A 17,001-nucleotide genomic window follows, 5' to 3' on the forward strand; every position below is an offset into this window, starting at 1 on the left:
TACCTCTCACCTTGTCATCTCAAACTATGAAAAGGAGAGAGGAAGTGACATGAAAATATATGCTATATATGAAAAAAAATGTGGGGGAAAAAAAAGGATAGCTTAAGTGGAGAGAGAGAGAGAGAGGCCTCTTCTCTCTAGCCAGCCAACGCCACCTGCCATCCCACCATCGCTCCTCAGATAATCCAAATAAAATCGCGTACACTCCCTGGTTTCCAGACAATCCTAATCCGAAAGAATGGGGCAAACATCTCTCTTTTCTATGTGGCTTCTCATGGTATTCTGAAAACACTCCAGCGTTGGGCCCCATTGCCTGCATCGGTTGCTGGTGCCTCAACAGGGATAACTAGTGGATCAGGAAATACAAAAACAATTTCATCACTCAAAATCCAATACATTTCGCTGCAGATGCAACAGAAAAAAATCCTACCATGCCAAAGGCGTCTGGCCTGTCCCCCCTTGGTCAGGATTAGAGCAATCTTTCATTGATAAATGATTGGGGTTGAGCTTTTTGGCACAACAATCAAGTTGCTTTTTTTGTGATGCCCGAAATTATGATTTTCAAATATGAAAATCACTTCTCTGCAAAAAAAAAAAAAAAAAGAAGTTGTAAAGATGCATGCATCTGATCTTTTTTAGGTCCTAAAATGATGAGAGCCTCATGCACTAAATTATTCTTTTGTGATGCTGCAGTCTGTAGCAAAGATGACTCAGTTAATCGCCTTTGTAAACTCGCTAACCTTATAGACGGAATTCTCCACAGAGCAGATGTACAAACTGCCTAGGTACACCCACGGTAGTGAACAATTAACAACCAAGCATGAAATCTGTTCATAAATTCAGCTCCAATATTATCAACTCAGTGCGTAATATGCAGAGAGTAACAGCTATGTATCGATGTCAGCCACACCAATAAACATTTTAACCTGCATTTAGGTCCTCAAATATAAACTCCAGAGCTCGAAATATTTTCATGCATTCAGCTTTGAGATTATCAACTCAGCACTCAACATGCAAAGAGTAACAGCTATGCATCGATGTCCGCTGCATCCACCAACACATTTTCATACAGCCAGAACCAGAGACATATCAGCTTGCAAAGGCATAAATAGCTATCGCAAGGTCCAGAAATATGTAATAACCCCTCGCAGATACATATTTATAAACTTAGTGAACACCCCAAACAAAACCTGCCCTCCCAAAAGTTCAAAAAGAAAAAAAGAGTATTTGCTGCAGTTTTCTGCCATTGCCAAGCAAGGAAAATGATCTCATTACATGTCTTTCTTCCAGTAGGGCGGCAAGTAAGCCATCTCATGCAATGTTTTCTAGCTTAATCCCTCTTAATTTTGCTCCACATCCACCTCAACACCCTTGTATTTGCCAGCTATATTGTTTATGTGCACTCCCTCTAATTTACTACCACTACAACAATCAAATCCAAATAACACAAGCAATCAAATTAGTAGCGAGTATTATTGAGGTTTTGCTTAATGCCCAATGACACAGCATAATATCTGTAGTTTTACTAACAAGCAACTACTACATAACCTAGAATTACATATATCTCCATGTAATTCCTACGTTCTCCTTGACAATCAAAATTACTAGTTTTCTCTATTACAGATGGAATAACAGCCAAATAATATATAGACATGAGAACATAACCATGTGATGTATGTTTCCTACACAAGAAAGACATTCCATTGTTCTTTAGAAGTCCAGAGAGTATTGTAACCAAGGAGTGCCGAACCGGTACCGGATGCCGTACCGGTCGGTGATTGGTCCGGCTCGGTATCGGAGTCATACCGAGAGAAACCAGCCGAATCTAGAGAAGACGCAGAGAAAAAGAGAGCAAGCGGGGGAGGGAGGGGGAAGAAGTGGCCGCAGACGCCTGCGGAGCGCCACGGAGGTTCGGCGGAATCCAACAAGTCATCACAATCCAGCTAAAAATGCTGGGCTGTAGTTATATGAAGGTATTGAAGATTTGCTTCCCAACTTTTACAAGGATGCCCCTAAAGATTTATTGGTCATGGTGAACAATGCAGCCAGAATTTGCCTTGAGATCTCTCCAACCTACCATACATGAAATCAACAATCATAGGAAAGGCCCCTCTAGACCTATTTAGCATTGATGAAATTAATTTTTAACTAAATTATAATTCAGGGATTTTAGATTTATAATAGAGTAAAATATATTATTTGTCAAGTAGTTCCAATATGCATAATCCTGAACCAAACTCCAATATAGCATATGAATACAAGAATACAAGAATTATGACATTCTGCAAAGTTTTTCCTTTCCCTACATCGATATCCTAGCTCTGAAAACAATAGAAATCTATTCCAGTGGCATTGTTGGATCAAACTTCTTGCTAGAATGGTCAATTCTCCATTGATCTTTAAAAGTTGTAACGAAGAATTTAATGAGTATTTACCTGACTCAGATTCTTTGAGGAGAACACTAGAGTCCATATAAAGCAGTATATCTTACTTCTGATCTTCCAATCCCTCACACGGACCATCAGGAAGTCCCTACTAGCCATTAATAACCCTAATCCTCAGTTATTTGATGTGATATTGCAGTTTTTGTGGTATTCTATAATGGTATTTAGAGCTTTTTTCCCTACAATTCATGTGCGGTACCCAAAACATGGACCATGCATTTTGATAATTGAAGAAAATCATCATAAGTATCACAACATTAGCACAAAGTGGCAGCCTGGTCATCGTACATGATCGGATTGCTTTAAATAGAGTGCTTACCCTGTTTTTCTTGCAAGGATCCACCAATGGATTTACTAACCTGCTAACTCATGAAGACAAATAGACTACCCCACCAATAGTATAGCATATTGTGAAACCAATTTTTGTCTTGCATAATTGTATTTATCCACATGTTACTGGTATTTAAATTTCCTAAACTCCAAATTATTTTCATGTTGATAAATTCCTACAGCGAGTCCTCAAGTCCAAATGGATCCCTTCCAGTGTAGCATCTACATTTATACATCACTAGTCCTCCTTTACTATACTTAGTGCTTCTACCTTCTTCACAGGGGATCCAGCTGCTTCGAAATCTCACTAAGTCACTACACTTCCACCCCATCTTAAATCGATTATTGTTAACTTGTAGTATTGCTTTCCCAAATCAAATAGAAATCCAGTAATGAATATATATTCGCCACTTTTTTTAAGATATTTTTCTAGAACTGTTATAATACGTAATATTTATCCATAGGAAATAAGAAATTTCTATAACTTGCATCTTTCAAAAATACTAATTCCAATACTAATTCCAACCTTCATACCTTGACCTCCCAAAGCACCTCTTGCAAGTCAAGTATATGAAGATCTCAGGGTCTCTTGGGCACCTTTTTGTTCTTTGAATATTTGCAATCATATACATCATCCATGCTCTGATTAAAGTCAACATACAATGCCCTATCCCCTCCTACATCTTTAGGTGAGAGATACTGCAAGTGCCTCCACAAGTGGTGATCAAGAGGGCCTCATGTAGATCATCAGCATCCAAGCCATGGATGCAATCACCAAATCAGTTAGAAAAACAGAAAGTAGCAATATAAGCACTAAAGTTACACCTCTACCTGGAGCAGTGGTCCCTCTTAAGGCTTAGCAAGCTGACAAAGAAACCAAAACAACGGCAACACCAAGAGAAATGTTTCTTAAAAAAGCAACTTTAAGAAAATATATATTAATAATTTAATTATCTTGGACAATGCTTCTTAAAAAGAAAAGAGAAATAGAGGTTTGTCTCGTTTGGATGTTTCTAATGAAATTTTTGTTGAAAATTTAATGGGGATATCAGGAAATGTGCAGTAAAAAAAATCACTGCTTTTATATTTCAATCAAGACTGAAGCAAATAGGACTAAGTGCTGATGGATAGACCTCAGTTATGTGATGGTCAATTCTAATATTTTTCTCAAAAAATAAAGGACTTCTAATGAAAGAAGGGGTCCTTTGATATACAACCTCTTTGGATCAAATTGTCAAACCTTCCTATGTGGTATTAAAGGACAGAATCTTGAGCCTTGAAGGATCTAAAGCCAAGAGATTCTTTGAGGCTGATACAAGTAAGTTGGAGCACCCAAATATAACAGGGTTTGTGTTGTCATTCATGCATCAAAGACGTGAGACTTCTCATCAATGGACAGGCTATGGAGAAAAAAGATAGCCAAGCCTAAAGAATTGCCAATCCAGCTAGATACCAAGATACCATCCAAGGAAGTTGTTGACCAAGAGAAACTAAAATAGGCAATCAAGAGGAAATCCTATAGGAGAGCCAAATCTTATAGGAGAAAGAGATGGATGGCTATAGAGAAAAAAATCAACCAAGCTCAAATTGTAGAAGGAGAAATGATTTACAAAGAGAAACTACAAGCAAGCAAAATAACTTACAAAAGAACCAAATCTTTATTGACCAAGCATGAAAATCTTCCTAGAATGAGTGGCATTCCAGACACAAAAAGCCTTGGGGATGCAATGCCTCAGTGCTTGATGAACTGCAACTTATATAGGGTTTTGGCTCAGCCACCCTACTGGAGAATGACGCGAGCTACTCAAGCCAAGAGCTTAGTACCAATGACATATGAGTGGAACAAACAACAAAGAGTTCCTACATAAGCTTGTTTAGGCTGTTTTGTTATGTTACAAGTTTAATCTTGGTCAAATCTAAATTAGCCCCAAACTAGAAATATTAACTGCCTTTCTCTTAAGACTAGACCTATTGGTGATGACTTATCACGTAATTATTTATCATTAGCAGGGAGTTTGGTGTGAATAAAGATGCTTTTAGGTGAGCTTGAGAGATGGAAACAAAGGCCTAAATGTGGCAGAATCCTTCCCCAGAAGAGATGATGATTCACAAGTTGTCAAGCGATCACTAGCAAACCTCCAACGGTTGGCAAAACCATTGCAATTTTCCAAATGTCATGGACCTAGCAAGGCCCCCCCAACCACGCAGCACGAATAGTCTTTGGCCAAAGAGCAAACAAGGGAAGCCATCCCAAATGGGAAACTCATTGACTAATAAGTATCAAGGAGGATGTTAAAGTAGTGCCTATGAATGTAAAAACGTAGGAAGAATTATACTATGCATGTTCACTTCAAAATGCAGATTGGGAAATAGAAAATATAAAAGTTGAAATGCTTCCCTTTTACCTCAAACCATTTTATATCAATAATGCAAACCAATTAGAGTTGGAAAAGGTCTATTTGTCCTTGCATCTAGGGTGAGAGACCTTCCCAAATGACTCTAGAAGAAGACATATATAAAAGTTAAGTCACATCACCAAAACAAGTAGGGGTAGCAATTTATGACCCGACCAGCCAATCGACCCGCAATCAATCCATTTTAAACAGGTTTAGGTTTGGTATAAACAAGTTTGCTCTATACATAGATCGACCCACCTAGATCCTTTTATTAAACAGGTTGGGTTTAGGTTCAGACCTCTGATCTATTTAACCCATTTAATAGCCGAGTCTGGTCATGAGCCAATCTGTTTAACTTGTTTAAGACCTGTTTAAACCATTTAAGACTCGCTTAACCCATTTAAACTATTTAATCTAATTCAACCTATTTATTAAACAAGTAATGTGAGTCAAGTCGGTACCTGTTTAATAAAAAGGTCAAGTTCGGATTGGATTTCTTGATCGGTTTAATAAATAGATTAGGTTCGGGTTAACAGATTTTTAACTTGATCTGCATTCGATCTGACCTATATCCAACCTAGCCCGACCTGATTGCCATTCCTAGATGCAAGCAATCAATCTTTTCTGCTCATATTAGCTAGTACTGGATGTGTCGTACCGATATCATAATATACCAATAGAATATGGAGGCTTAATATCATGTGTCGGTACAAGGATGTACTCTACCAAACCAACCCCCTCCAACAAGCTACTAGTAGTAGACCCAGTATTGAGATTAAAAACCTTGCAAGCAACAACCAAGACAACGCAAGCAGGACAATATAAAAAGGAGGATGAAGCATCTAAAAGTTCCATGTCCTTTTGAGTTCGGATATAATTCTTAACAGTTCTTTGGTAATAGGAGTCATCATTTAAGACCGTTTTGCTAAGCTATAATATTTTTAAATATTATGCTATAAAAAGCTTTATAGTACATAATTACACATATATTATGCTTATATTAATTATATATGAGCATTTTTTAAGGGAGTAAGGATCTTCCTAAATGTTATCCAGCCATTACAACCGATCTTCTTCCACATTTAACTGCTCCTTATATTCCATTGACAACATCTTTACAACATAAACCCGTTTTAAGCAACACAAAAGTAAACAACAACTTCACTAGTAGAGCAATATTCATAATAGTCAAGATTTTATATCACCCAATTTTCATAATACATTTTCCGCTTACTCAACTAGTGAAGAATTTTGACTTTGAAAATAAATAAAAAGAGAAAGAAATAAAAAACATATAGAAGTCATTACCAATAAGATGATAGTTTAAAGGGCTAATAAAGTGTGATTGGAAAAGTAATAAACAAACGATGTAAGTGATTGTCCACAGACCAACTGACTTGGTCCAAATTAAAGCTCAAATTGCCATTATCTCCTTAACTTTGGACAAGAATCCACCAAGGAGTTTGCCTACAAAACTTCGTTAGCCAGCTTAAAGCATGTTAAGTACACAAATTTCTTTATACAAGTTTTATGATAATCAAGGATAAAAGGTATTCACATATAGCTAATAAATACTTCAAAAATACTTTCACAATACTGACCAAAAAGTTGTCTAAACTAGCAAAGAACTTCAAGTAGCCACTGTTTGACACTTCAACAATAATACCAGTCAATGTTTTTGACAAGCCATTTGTCCAGTACCTTCCATGTTCTAAGGAAACTTTCCAATTTTCCTCTAATAACCAACATTCTTTGGGTTAAAAAGGTAGAAGAAAAAGCAAGCAGAAATACAAAAATCTGATAGTAATTCAGCAAAACAATGCATCAAATAAAACAACAGCTGGTTATGTATATATCTATTACCCCATCCAAAACGAACAACTCATAGGCCTATGGGACCAACTTAATGGGTCCATTAAGAACTCCCAATAGTTGACCGAAGAGATTCAGACAGCCCGTCAATATTTGGTCATGATTTTCACATATGTTTTCCAGAGAATACTCATTCAACTAAGATTTTATCCCCTGTACAGCCAACTGATATAATCCCAAAAGATAATCACAAGGGTCCTTCCTTAAAGTAGATACTAAATCCAATCAACCAAAGAAGTTTTATTATCGAATTAAAAAATCAAAGACAATAAAAAAAAAATAAATCAGTTTCTAAAACTCCTCTAATTTGATCCTAGCAGGATTTTACTCAACACTAACCAAAATAATGCTACATATACCTTAATTCATCCAAGAGACCTGAGCTTTAATCCACCATTGTTCAATCCTCAATTGGTACCTTCTCATGATACAATTTGCATTCCAAAATGTTTTATACTTGAATCATGTACCTTGACAATAAATGTTTGAAACATTAGATGCTGTTGCACTTACTTTCTTGGTTATAATATATCATGTACCTTGACAATTAATGTTTATATAGTTAACGGTGATGCTAAATTGTCCATCTCCACATTAAATTTTTAATCTTAATAGTTTGTTCTTAACATTCAAATACTTCAAAGTTCAGCCTTGAAAGTTAGCATGCACCCATATGCTTATAATTAGATATCTTCTCCCTCAGGCTCAGCATTCCAAAATTTTTCTCTATTTAATACTCACATACATCCAAAGATTCATTAGGATCTCCCAAGAACTTTTGATATTAATTCAATAGAAAACTGATTCATGCTTTATCATCAATAATTTCTCCTATATCAAAGATATTTTTCTTTTTCTGGTAGAATATCAAAGATAATTAGTCAAAAACAACAGCAAATGAAATTCAAAAGATTCCTCCATAGTTCAACTCATTAAACATTTCATATTCGATTTCAAATTTTGTTTCAACTTTTAACCAATTTGATACTGGAGAATATCAGAAGAAATGAAACATTATTTTTGATATTAGTACGACATTGATACACCAGTTATAGAAAAAACTGTGTCATACTCACTAAATAGAAATTTATCTTTACGACATTTCAACATCATTGAACTTGTTGCAGCTGTAGTACTTCCCACCATGCAAAAACAGAGACCTTAGGTTTACAGAAACAGTTCGAATTCCCTTTCTTTTGGAACCTCCATGTACTCCAATAACCTCTGAACTCAAGAAGTTCTATGACTTAAGCTGACCATTGAAATCTCAAATATTCAACCAAATTATATTTCCTACTATAATATTGTTGCTCTCTAGGATGAAATTTCATGGATTTCAGATAGGATAACAATTTGCTGGATTCATCACAAAGAGCACTGAGATGTGGAGGCAGAGCTAGATTATATTAGCCAGACTAAGTTTTTCAATTCACCTTGATAGTGATTCGAAAATGTTTCAGATTCCTCTCTTATAATAGCTGACATGTTTTCCTTGACACCACCGTCGATGGAGCAGAAGTGAATATTTTTCCTTCCTTTCCTGTAGAATCTTAACATAATAGTAGTCAAATCCACTCTAATATCACTCTGATGTAATATGCAGAATATAAAAGATAATAAAAGATCGTAGAAGTAGAATTAAATCAGAAAACCATCAAACTGGAATGTCCTGTGATTGCAGTCTCTTTCTGTCGAACGACAACTAGGGCTAATTGAGTTATTTAGAAACTTGTAATAATTGTTCCTCTACTCCATAGTTAGTAGGCCATAATTCCCTCTTTTAGAGAATACCTAATCACAAGTTTCTCATCTGACAACTGACATAACTTGCCTGCATCTTAAGTTTGTTGTAATTAACTGCAGCAACATCACCACCCAAAATAGTCATTTCCCATCATAAAGAACTACTCTGGTTGGCTCCACACAAGGATCAAGCAGAATTTCCTATGAATTTGGCCTACATCCTTGGCTTAAACAGGGCTAATTCTGTGGGTAAGAAAAAGGTGGGAACTCTGATTTCAAATTTTCAACTATGACAAACCGCATTGAGTGAAGAATGTCAAATCACAGGAAGAACCACAAAGTGCACGTCCTGCGGCCTCCTGATAACCATCTATTGAATGATTTATTTTTGAGTTTGCAATTCCTAAAGACTTGGTAGCTATTTCAAAGATTGATCAAGGCAAAGTAAAATTATCCTTCAATATGTCACTCAAGTAAATCTAATAAGAACTGAAATCCCCAAAAACTACAAGAATATGTTTCAGACTCACACGAACTAGATCGAAATGTAACATTATAATAAAGCAAGAGAAATTCTATTTTAAGTAGATTTATGAACCAAAAACATTTGCTTTCGGTTTGCCAATAGTTTATAATTTAATTGCAAAAGGATGCTCAAGTAAGATGTATAAGTTGATACAATTTAAAGCTTGGTATACTATGATTTCATTCGCCAACCACCTAATTAGAAGTAAATGAATACATCATTCTGTTATACTGCGAACTGAGAAATATTTCACTGGATGTGCACCAGCCTTGTTAATCAAATCTAGAGAGTGCTTCAGCGGGAAATCTTTATCCTTACAGGGAAATGTTAAATTGTTTTGGTTGCAGATGAAAGATTTACTGTATCAGGGAAGATCAGACTTAAATGATTAGAATATTCAACATCTGATTACTGCCCATGAGGAGAAGAGCTTCTGTTTAATATAATGGTCATGTTTATCAAAGTCTGACAACTAATTTGCAAGGGTAGTCATATGTTTAATGACTTAGTATAAGAGACAGCATTGCTGAAATGGCAACAGAATGACAGAACATAACTCTTATGGTATGTTTAACCATATGGCACCCAGAAAGTAAGGCATCTATCCTTTTGACTATCTCAAATTCTTTTTATGTTTTCTTTTTATTTCCCTTTTTTATCTTCAAGTAGCATCCCCGTCTACTTGATCTTGAAAGGGAAAGGACCAGATTATAATCTTTTGGATGAAAGTTGCCTGGTTGGATGCCTGGAGCATGGAAAGTATTTTATAAGTAACATATAATGCAAACTTGTTTAAATATCAATTTGATATTAGATATGTGATATATAAAATTGAGACAGGAACAAAAAGAAGGCTCATCAACAAAATAATTGAAAACCAATTATGATCTATAACATTCTATGGGTATGGGGTCCATCTGATAGAATTTAGCCCAGCAAGAATATATTTATTTACGCTTATTCTCACTATGATTCTCTCTCTTGCCCTTTCATGAACAGGTAACGTGCTCTCTAAGAAAGACCCAACTTCCCCTGTCCTCAGTAACAGAATAATATCCATTGCCAACTATAAAACCATAAGATTATTCAATTCCTACAGTCCTCATCGATGCATGGGCATCAAAAAACAAAAAAGGCATAATTTAGCATAAAAAAGTAAGGAAATGGCTAAATAATCTATCTCCACCCAAAATTTGTTTATTAGGGGAAAAAATCTCAAAAGGACAAAAGGGTGTGGGGTGGGGGAGTGCAGGACCTGGCATTCTCACGAATCCTGGGACTTCTTGGCCTTCTTTAGAGAAGAGAAAGCATTGGCGATGGTGTCCACGAGGCACTGCTGCGATTCCATAACCATCTCGGCCCTTTTCGCCTCCATCTCCATCCAATCCCTCTTCACCTGCCTCAGCACCTCCATCCTCCTCTTCTCCATCCTCACCAGCTCTTCTCCAAACATTCTCACCACCACCGCCAGCTGCGACAGCGCCTCCCCTCGCCCTCCCATCCCCTCCTCCTCCTCTTCTTCGTCGTCGTCGTCGTCCTCCTCCTCCTCCTCCTCGAAAGCTCGCCTTTTTCTGGACCTGGGATTCCTCGAAACCCTAGAAAACCCCCAGTTTCCCTCCCGGAGGATGCCGTTGATGCTCCTGGTGTTGCTCGCCATCCGCTCCTCCTCCTCATCTTCCTCGTCCTCGTCCTCCTCGCTGGAGGGCTCGCCAACTGCGGCGGCGGCGGCGGCGGCGGGCGAGACCGGGGGACGGACGGAGATCGGGAGGGGACCGCGCTCCATGCGGTCCATGCGGTCGAAGTAGGGCCAGGCGGAGGGGTTGGGGCGGAGGCGCTCGGCGCGGTAGCGCTTGCGGAGCTTCTCGATCTTGTGGCGGCACTGGGTGCCGTTCTTGGAGAGGCCGTCGAAGCCGCATCGGGCGGCGAGGGCGGCGGCGACCTCCTCCCACTGATGGGCCTTGAGCTGTCCACGCTTGAGGGAGTACCACTTCTCCTCGTAGGCCTCGATGAGGTGGACCGTCTCCAAGTGGGACCAGGGCTGGCCGGGAGCGGGCTTCCTCGCCGCCGCCGCCGCCGCTGCCAGCGCCGGCGGGCGGGTGTGGCGCTCCACTACTCCACTGCCGGTCATGGTTCAAAGTTGAGCGATCGAGAGGCGAACGCCGCTAGGTTTAGGGTTTGGGCGAAGGGGGAGAATGGGGAGTGGTGGTGGGTGTGGTGGTGGCGGTGGTGGGATTAGGATGGGGTGGAGTTGGGTCGGGGCCGGGTCGGTTTTTTAGTTTTTTTTTTTCTTTCTTCTTGGCTCTAAAATTTTGTACCGGAAGGAAGGGGCTACGTGGAACCAGGAGAGGCGTTGTAGTCACCGCAGTCACGTGGAGATGGGACCGGGGGGTCAACGGGTGATTCGGGTGTCAACGCGGGCAGAGATATGGGGCCCAACGGTGGGGGACACGTGGTGATGTTACGGTGGCATTTGGGATACGGAGGACCACGAGAGCAAATAATCTACCGGATTAACGGTCATGATTGATGAAAGTAAAAGCCTGGAACTTGATCGAGGAGTGGGATGCAGAAGAACAGCTTGGCTCCACTCGCTAACGGGGGATGAACGGCGGGTTGCTCGCACGTGAGAGAAAATATGAATATTTATTGCAGATGTGCGGACTTGCACTCTCTAGCCAGTGGTACTTGCCGCCTTTCAGAGAAGCCGGATTTCTTCAGTGTCATACATATATTTTAGAAGACAAATAATACGACAGACTGGATTGCTTTCTTTGCAACACATTACTTTAAAGCCGTCATATAAAAACAAATGTCATTGGCACTAGAGCGCATTTTATACTGTGGCTATTTCGAACGTATCACAACCGTATGTAGTAAGATGTAGGTACGTCAAAAAAAAAAAAATCAAGATCTATGCACTCCAATTTTTGTAAGGTACTCCACTGTAAATATATTTTAAGAATATATCTCTTGTTAAGAAAAAGGAATGAGAGAAACGCATCAAGTGGATATCTAATAAAATGTGGGATGGCAACCATGATGGTTGAACCATCGATGCCTTCTCTTATGTAACAAGGGTGACCACTACCTTGAGTTGGTGGTATGACTGTCATTATTTAGTATTCCTTGATTCTACCAGCTTCGTGTGCAAGATACTATTCCCACTAAAATTTGCATTATATTACTACCAATTGCTAACTAAACTTATTTCAATAATATGTCATATTCGATATTTCTTTAGTATATTTTTGGAATTTTACTCTGTTGTATGTTGCATCCGTACACAACTATTTATATGTGTAGGCCTATGTGCAAACTTGGCAAATGCCATCAACCACATAAAGTGCCATTAAGTATAATTGACAAGGTATGCTATTATTTTAAATAGTTAAAATATTTTTTAATTATTGGAAATTCTTGAAATTGAATAATTCACTGAATTATTCTACCAAAGAAAATTATGCTGAGGCATTCAACTATTCTCAAGTTATACATGAATTTTATGATTTACTAGTGAATTATTCATGACTAATTTAAGAAACTTTTATGTATTACCAATTAATGACACTGTATATCTTTGTTTTCAGTTTGGTGCTATCATTTATTATGTTTGCCACTGATGTGCTTACTTTAAGTAAATAAACAAAAAAATATTTTATGAAAGTCCCTACCTTTTAATTTTATTATTTATTTTATCTATCCATTCCAAATGCTAAACTTTACACTGGTCAAATGCTCCCAAATGGCAAACTTGTGACTATGCCAATGAATGGTGAGCCTCTCAACACATAGGCTTGTTGTATATGTGGTCACACATGAGCATCAAATCCTTAAGACTTCAATGCACTAGATTTAGTGAATCTTCTACCAAGATATTATCCCATGTATAGCTTACCAAAAGATATCATTCATTGTACATGAATATTTTAGAAGATTTCCTTAGCTATTGGTATGTGAACTTTCAAGTCTATTTACACACACATGAATCTTATAAATTCTCTTCCCAATCCATCCTCTCTCCCTACTCCCTCCTTCTCTAGCATACACCTCTTAATGGTATTGGCTTTTTTTAATGGTTAAGATGGGATCGGACCTTGATCCTCATGTTGGCAGATTGAGTCCAATGAAAGAGCTTGAGGATCAGGTGCTATCCCATCCTTTCCACTAAAAAACAAAGAAAAGGTCTGGCAAAATATTATTTCAAACGAGGGGTGGTCTTGAAACCTATCAATGAGGTATAGTCTCTCTCTCTTTTTTTTTTTTACTCGTCAATTTATAGTGCTTAATTTTTTATTGCCTTAATAGCACTTCTCTAGTCTCTTTAAGCAACGTTTTGTTTAAATTCATCAGGTAAAAAATAAGATATATTCACTAATTTATGAACCTCATAGCATAAGAGTTGATATAAATAAGGAATTTTGAATATATATTTTTTAAGTAATAGGAGCGTTGTTCTATGCCATTATATGAATTTTGTACTATAGGCACTCTTGAGTGATTATAGTTATACAAAAGCACTTTGAAATAATAAATTTTTAGTTTTGATATTGATTGAGGGCGGCTCTCTCTCTCTCTCTCTCTCTTTCCCTCTTTCCCTTCTCCAATTGAATCCATAGCAACCAACCATCTTTCTCCCCAAATCCATTCTTAGCCATCCCGAATCTTCGATGGTTTTCAATTTACTTTTTCATATTTTATAACAGTAAAAATGATCCATTTCTTACTAAAAAAAATCTATAGAATATATTTTATCTCTTTTGTTTGATTTCTAATTCAAGAGTGGAGCAAGGGGTGTGGCTTGAACAAATTGCTCAACTTCTCTCATTGTTGTAACATCTTTATTTTTAAATATTAGCATGGTTAGGCTTTAGACCGGATAATTAATTTCTTAAAATAAAAAATGGCTTACAATTTTATGATACTACTTATAGCATCGGTCACCCAGCAAAATTCAATTTTAAATCCAATGTAATATTTTTAGACAAGCATTATAAATAGTTATGACCAGTTTTCCCTTCCGATAGCTATATGTAGTGAGTCAAATTAGATTGAAATGCGAACTTGGCTAAATGTATTTGGAGGCACACATCCATTTTCTACATGCAAGTGGTTTGGCTCTACTTGTCAATGTATGTAATGCTTAGATATCCGTCTCATTGTTATTAGTTACACACTATGCCAACGTTATCGAATATCAACTCCTATATGATTTGAGCTTTTTCTTTTTTCTTTTGGTGAATGCATAATTTGAGCTTTTAAAAGGATATTTTTATAAAAGAATCTTTATCGCATGGTAAAATTACTCATATGGAAAAATAGATGATGGAATATTAGAACTTATTTGTTGACCTAAATTTTAATAGGGTGTAGAATTTTTCGAGCAATACATGTTTAGGCCAACAAAGGTAACAATATATTGAAGAGTTGTTTTATGAATAAATCACAGCTAAACCTATGGTGATGGGGCTGAGACAAGTGAACACCGTCGATATCCAATAGCTTACCGTTTGTGAATTGGATACTCGAGACAAAATTTGTATCTTGAATGGCTTCAATTCTAAAGCAAATGTGAGGTATTTTGCAAAACAATGCAGTGATTATAAGGACTAAGTTCTGTTTATTTTAGTGGCAGCACCCTGGTTGTAAGAGGCTAAAAAAAGGGAAGCATGTTTTGATTTCTTTTTAAATTCTACACTCAAAAGAAGTTAAGAAACAAAAATTTTAGATTATAAGGTACATAGTTGATCTAGGAGCTTCTGGTGTAAATAGAACTTTAAAAAGAAACCGGGAATTGCTTAGTCCATTGAATCCATCCGCATTTTAAAAAATGTCACTTATTAAGGCAAAGATTAGATCCCAAGAATATTGTCATGCTAATTACTCCAGATCCTTGTTAATGTAGATATAAAATAAAAAAAGTTGCCGCAATCTCTTTCTACAAGGAGCTTAACAAAGTTTGAGGAGGTATATTTGACAAAATAACACTTAGTAATAACTTAGAAATCTAATTTGATTTGAAGTCAAATTTGAAAGTCAATTATACTATTTTCTTAGTGCTATATTATAACTTTTCGGATATCTCCTTCAAAAATCAAGTTTGATGTAGGAGCATTGAGCCCAAGTCATCATGGACATACGTGGAGTTTGGGTCCCTGCTTGGGTGTGCCCAAAATACATCGAGGTCCAAGAGTTCTAGCACTAGAATACATTAGGTCCAAAATTTTCAACGCTTAATTATATTGGGTTCTAGTATTCCAACGCCTAATTCAATTGAGTCTTAGTGGTATTGGAGAAATCTTAGATGATTAGGAGTCTTGAGTTTAGGAGTTTGGGTTCAATATTGGGCGTGTCCAATGTTACATTGAGTTCAGAATTTTTAGTCTAAAGTTAAAAAGAGTCATTGATTGTTTTGTTTAGTAGTTTAGTTGTTGCCTCATTCAAAAGTCTGAAATTAGGAATGGAATTAAGGGTGTATATAAAAACTCCTTAAGGCATGTATGAAGCTTCCTTTCATGGGGCGTGAGCAAGCTAAGGAGTCCTAATTTTTTTGGAGTCTTGTGTGATGAGTCCATGTGCTGTTTAGGAAGAGTCCTAACTGATTTGGACTCTATTTCTATGCACCATAAAGAGTCTAGCTGAGTAGAAGTCTTATTTAAATTGTGGTTGAATTAGTCGAGTGTTTGATTTATTTTAAAAGAGTTTATGTTAAGTAGGAGTCCTTGTTAAAGAAGGACTTCTCAAAATTTTGGTTGTAAGAGTTCTTATTTTTTCAACATCTTACTCTATATAAAAGAAAGGTTGAAAAATAAAATTCAGAATACGATTGATTTGAGTTTAGAATAATTGAGAGTGATTCTCTTTCTCCTTGGAGCGCGACACTCCATCCCCTTTCCTTGGTGAGATGCCAAACCTTTGGTAGAAGTTGGTGAAGGTGAGACTCCTTTTTCTTCAAGCTAATCGTTGAAGAGTTTGAGTAGAGGTGAGATACTTCCACCCATCCTCTTTAGTTATCCCTTTTCATTCTCACGCCAACCCCTCTCTCACATTTTAGCATTCCCTTCCGATTCCTCACGCCACAATCTATTTCTCATGCTATATCCTTTCCTTAATTAAGAGTCCAACTAAGAGAAGGAACCCTCCCTTTTTCTCATACCATCTTAGGTATTTTTTCTCTCACGCTGTATTCCATATCCCACATTCCCTTAGAGTCCTAGTCCCATTAGAATTTCTTATCCTTATCTATGCCAGCAACTCATCATGCCCCTAGCCTAATCCCACTTTGAGTCCCAAGTAATTCTCAACGCATTCCCAACCCCCTCACATATGAGTCAAGCCTCATCCTCATTTGGCCAACCCCTATTGAACCCAATTGCACTCCAAATTAGCCACCATTCCATCACCTTCTTCCTCCATCTGCAAGAAAACCCTAGCTGCCATTGACAAAAGAAAAAAGTGAAAAAGTGTTGCCCAAGGTGACAACCCAAGAGGGGGTGAATTGGGCTTTTCTAAATTTTTGGTGCTTTAAAAGTTTTCTTGTTAAGAGTGGTGGAAGCTTTCTTAAGTTACTTGTGTGAACTTATCCTAGAGCAAGAATCAAATATAAAGCAAGAATAAATACAAGAACAAGCACAACACAAACAAGACAATGTATAGTGGTTCGGTGCACCCCAAGCACCTACGTCCACTCTCC

General features: G+C 37.4%; 1 protein-coding gene across 3 annotated transcripts; it reads right to left on the reverse strand.

Moving 5' to 3' along the window:
- Positions 1-184: 184 nt before the first annotated feature.
- On the reverse strand, positions 185-11,604 carry LOC113461179 (trihelix transcription factor ASIL1-like). 3 transcript variants are annotated; one of them, XR_005512166.1, is made up of 4 exons: positions 10,567-11,604; positions 741-8,582; positions 431-582; positions 185-346 (listed from the first exon to the last, which is right to left on the reverse strand). XR_005512166.1 is itself a non-coding variant. In XM_039127313.1 (2 exons), exon 1 carries the CDS (start codon positions 11,437-11,439, stop codon positions 10,576-10,578), a length of 864 nt encoding a protein of 287 aa, XP_038983241.1. In that variant the 5' UTR covers positions 11,440-11,603; the 3' UTR covers positions 185-582; positions 10,567-10,575. The 3 variants fall into 3 exon arrangements, 1 of the variants encoding a protein (XP_038983241.1); XR_003383287.2 differs by lacking the exon at positions 741-8,582 and having other exon boundaries at positions 10,567-11,603; XM_039127313.1 differs by lacking the exon at positions 741-8,582 and having other exon boundaries at positions 185-582; positions 10,567-11,603.
- Positions 11,605-17,001: the final 5,397 nt, after the last annotated feature.

The sequence above is a fragment of the Phoenix dactylifera genome, chromosome 6 (genome assembly GCF_009389715.1).
Source record: "Phoenix dactylifera cultivar Barhee BC4 chromosome 6, palm_55x_up_171113_PBpolish2nd_filt_p, whole genome shotgun sequence".
NCBI lineage: Eukaryota > Viridiplantae > Streptophyta > Magnoliopsida > Arecales > Arecaceae > Phoenix > Phoenix dactylifera.

Coding starts and splice junctions, on each gene's coding strand:
- LOC113461179 (XM_039127313.1), bottom strand. CDS start 11,439: ATGACCGGCAGTGGAGTAGTGGAGCGCCACACCCGCCCGCCGGCGCTG.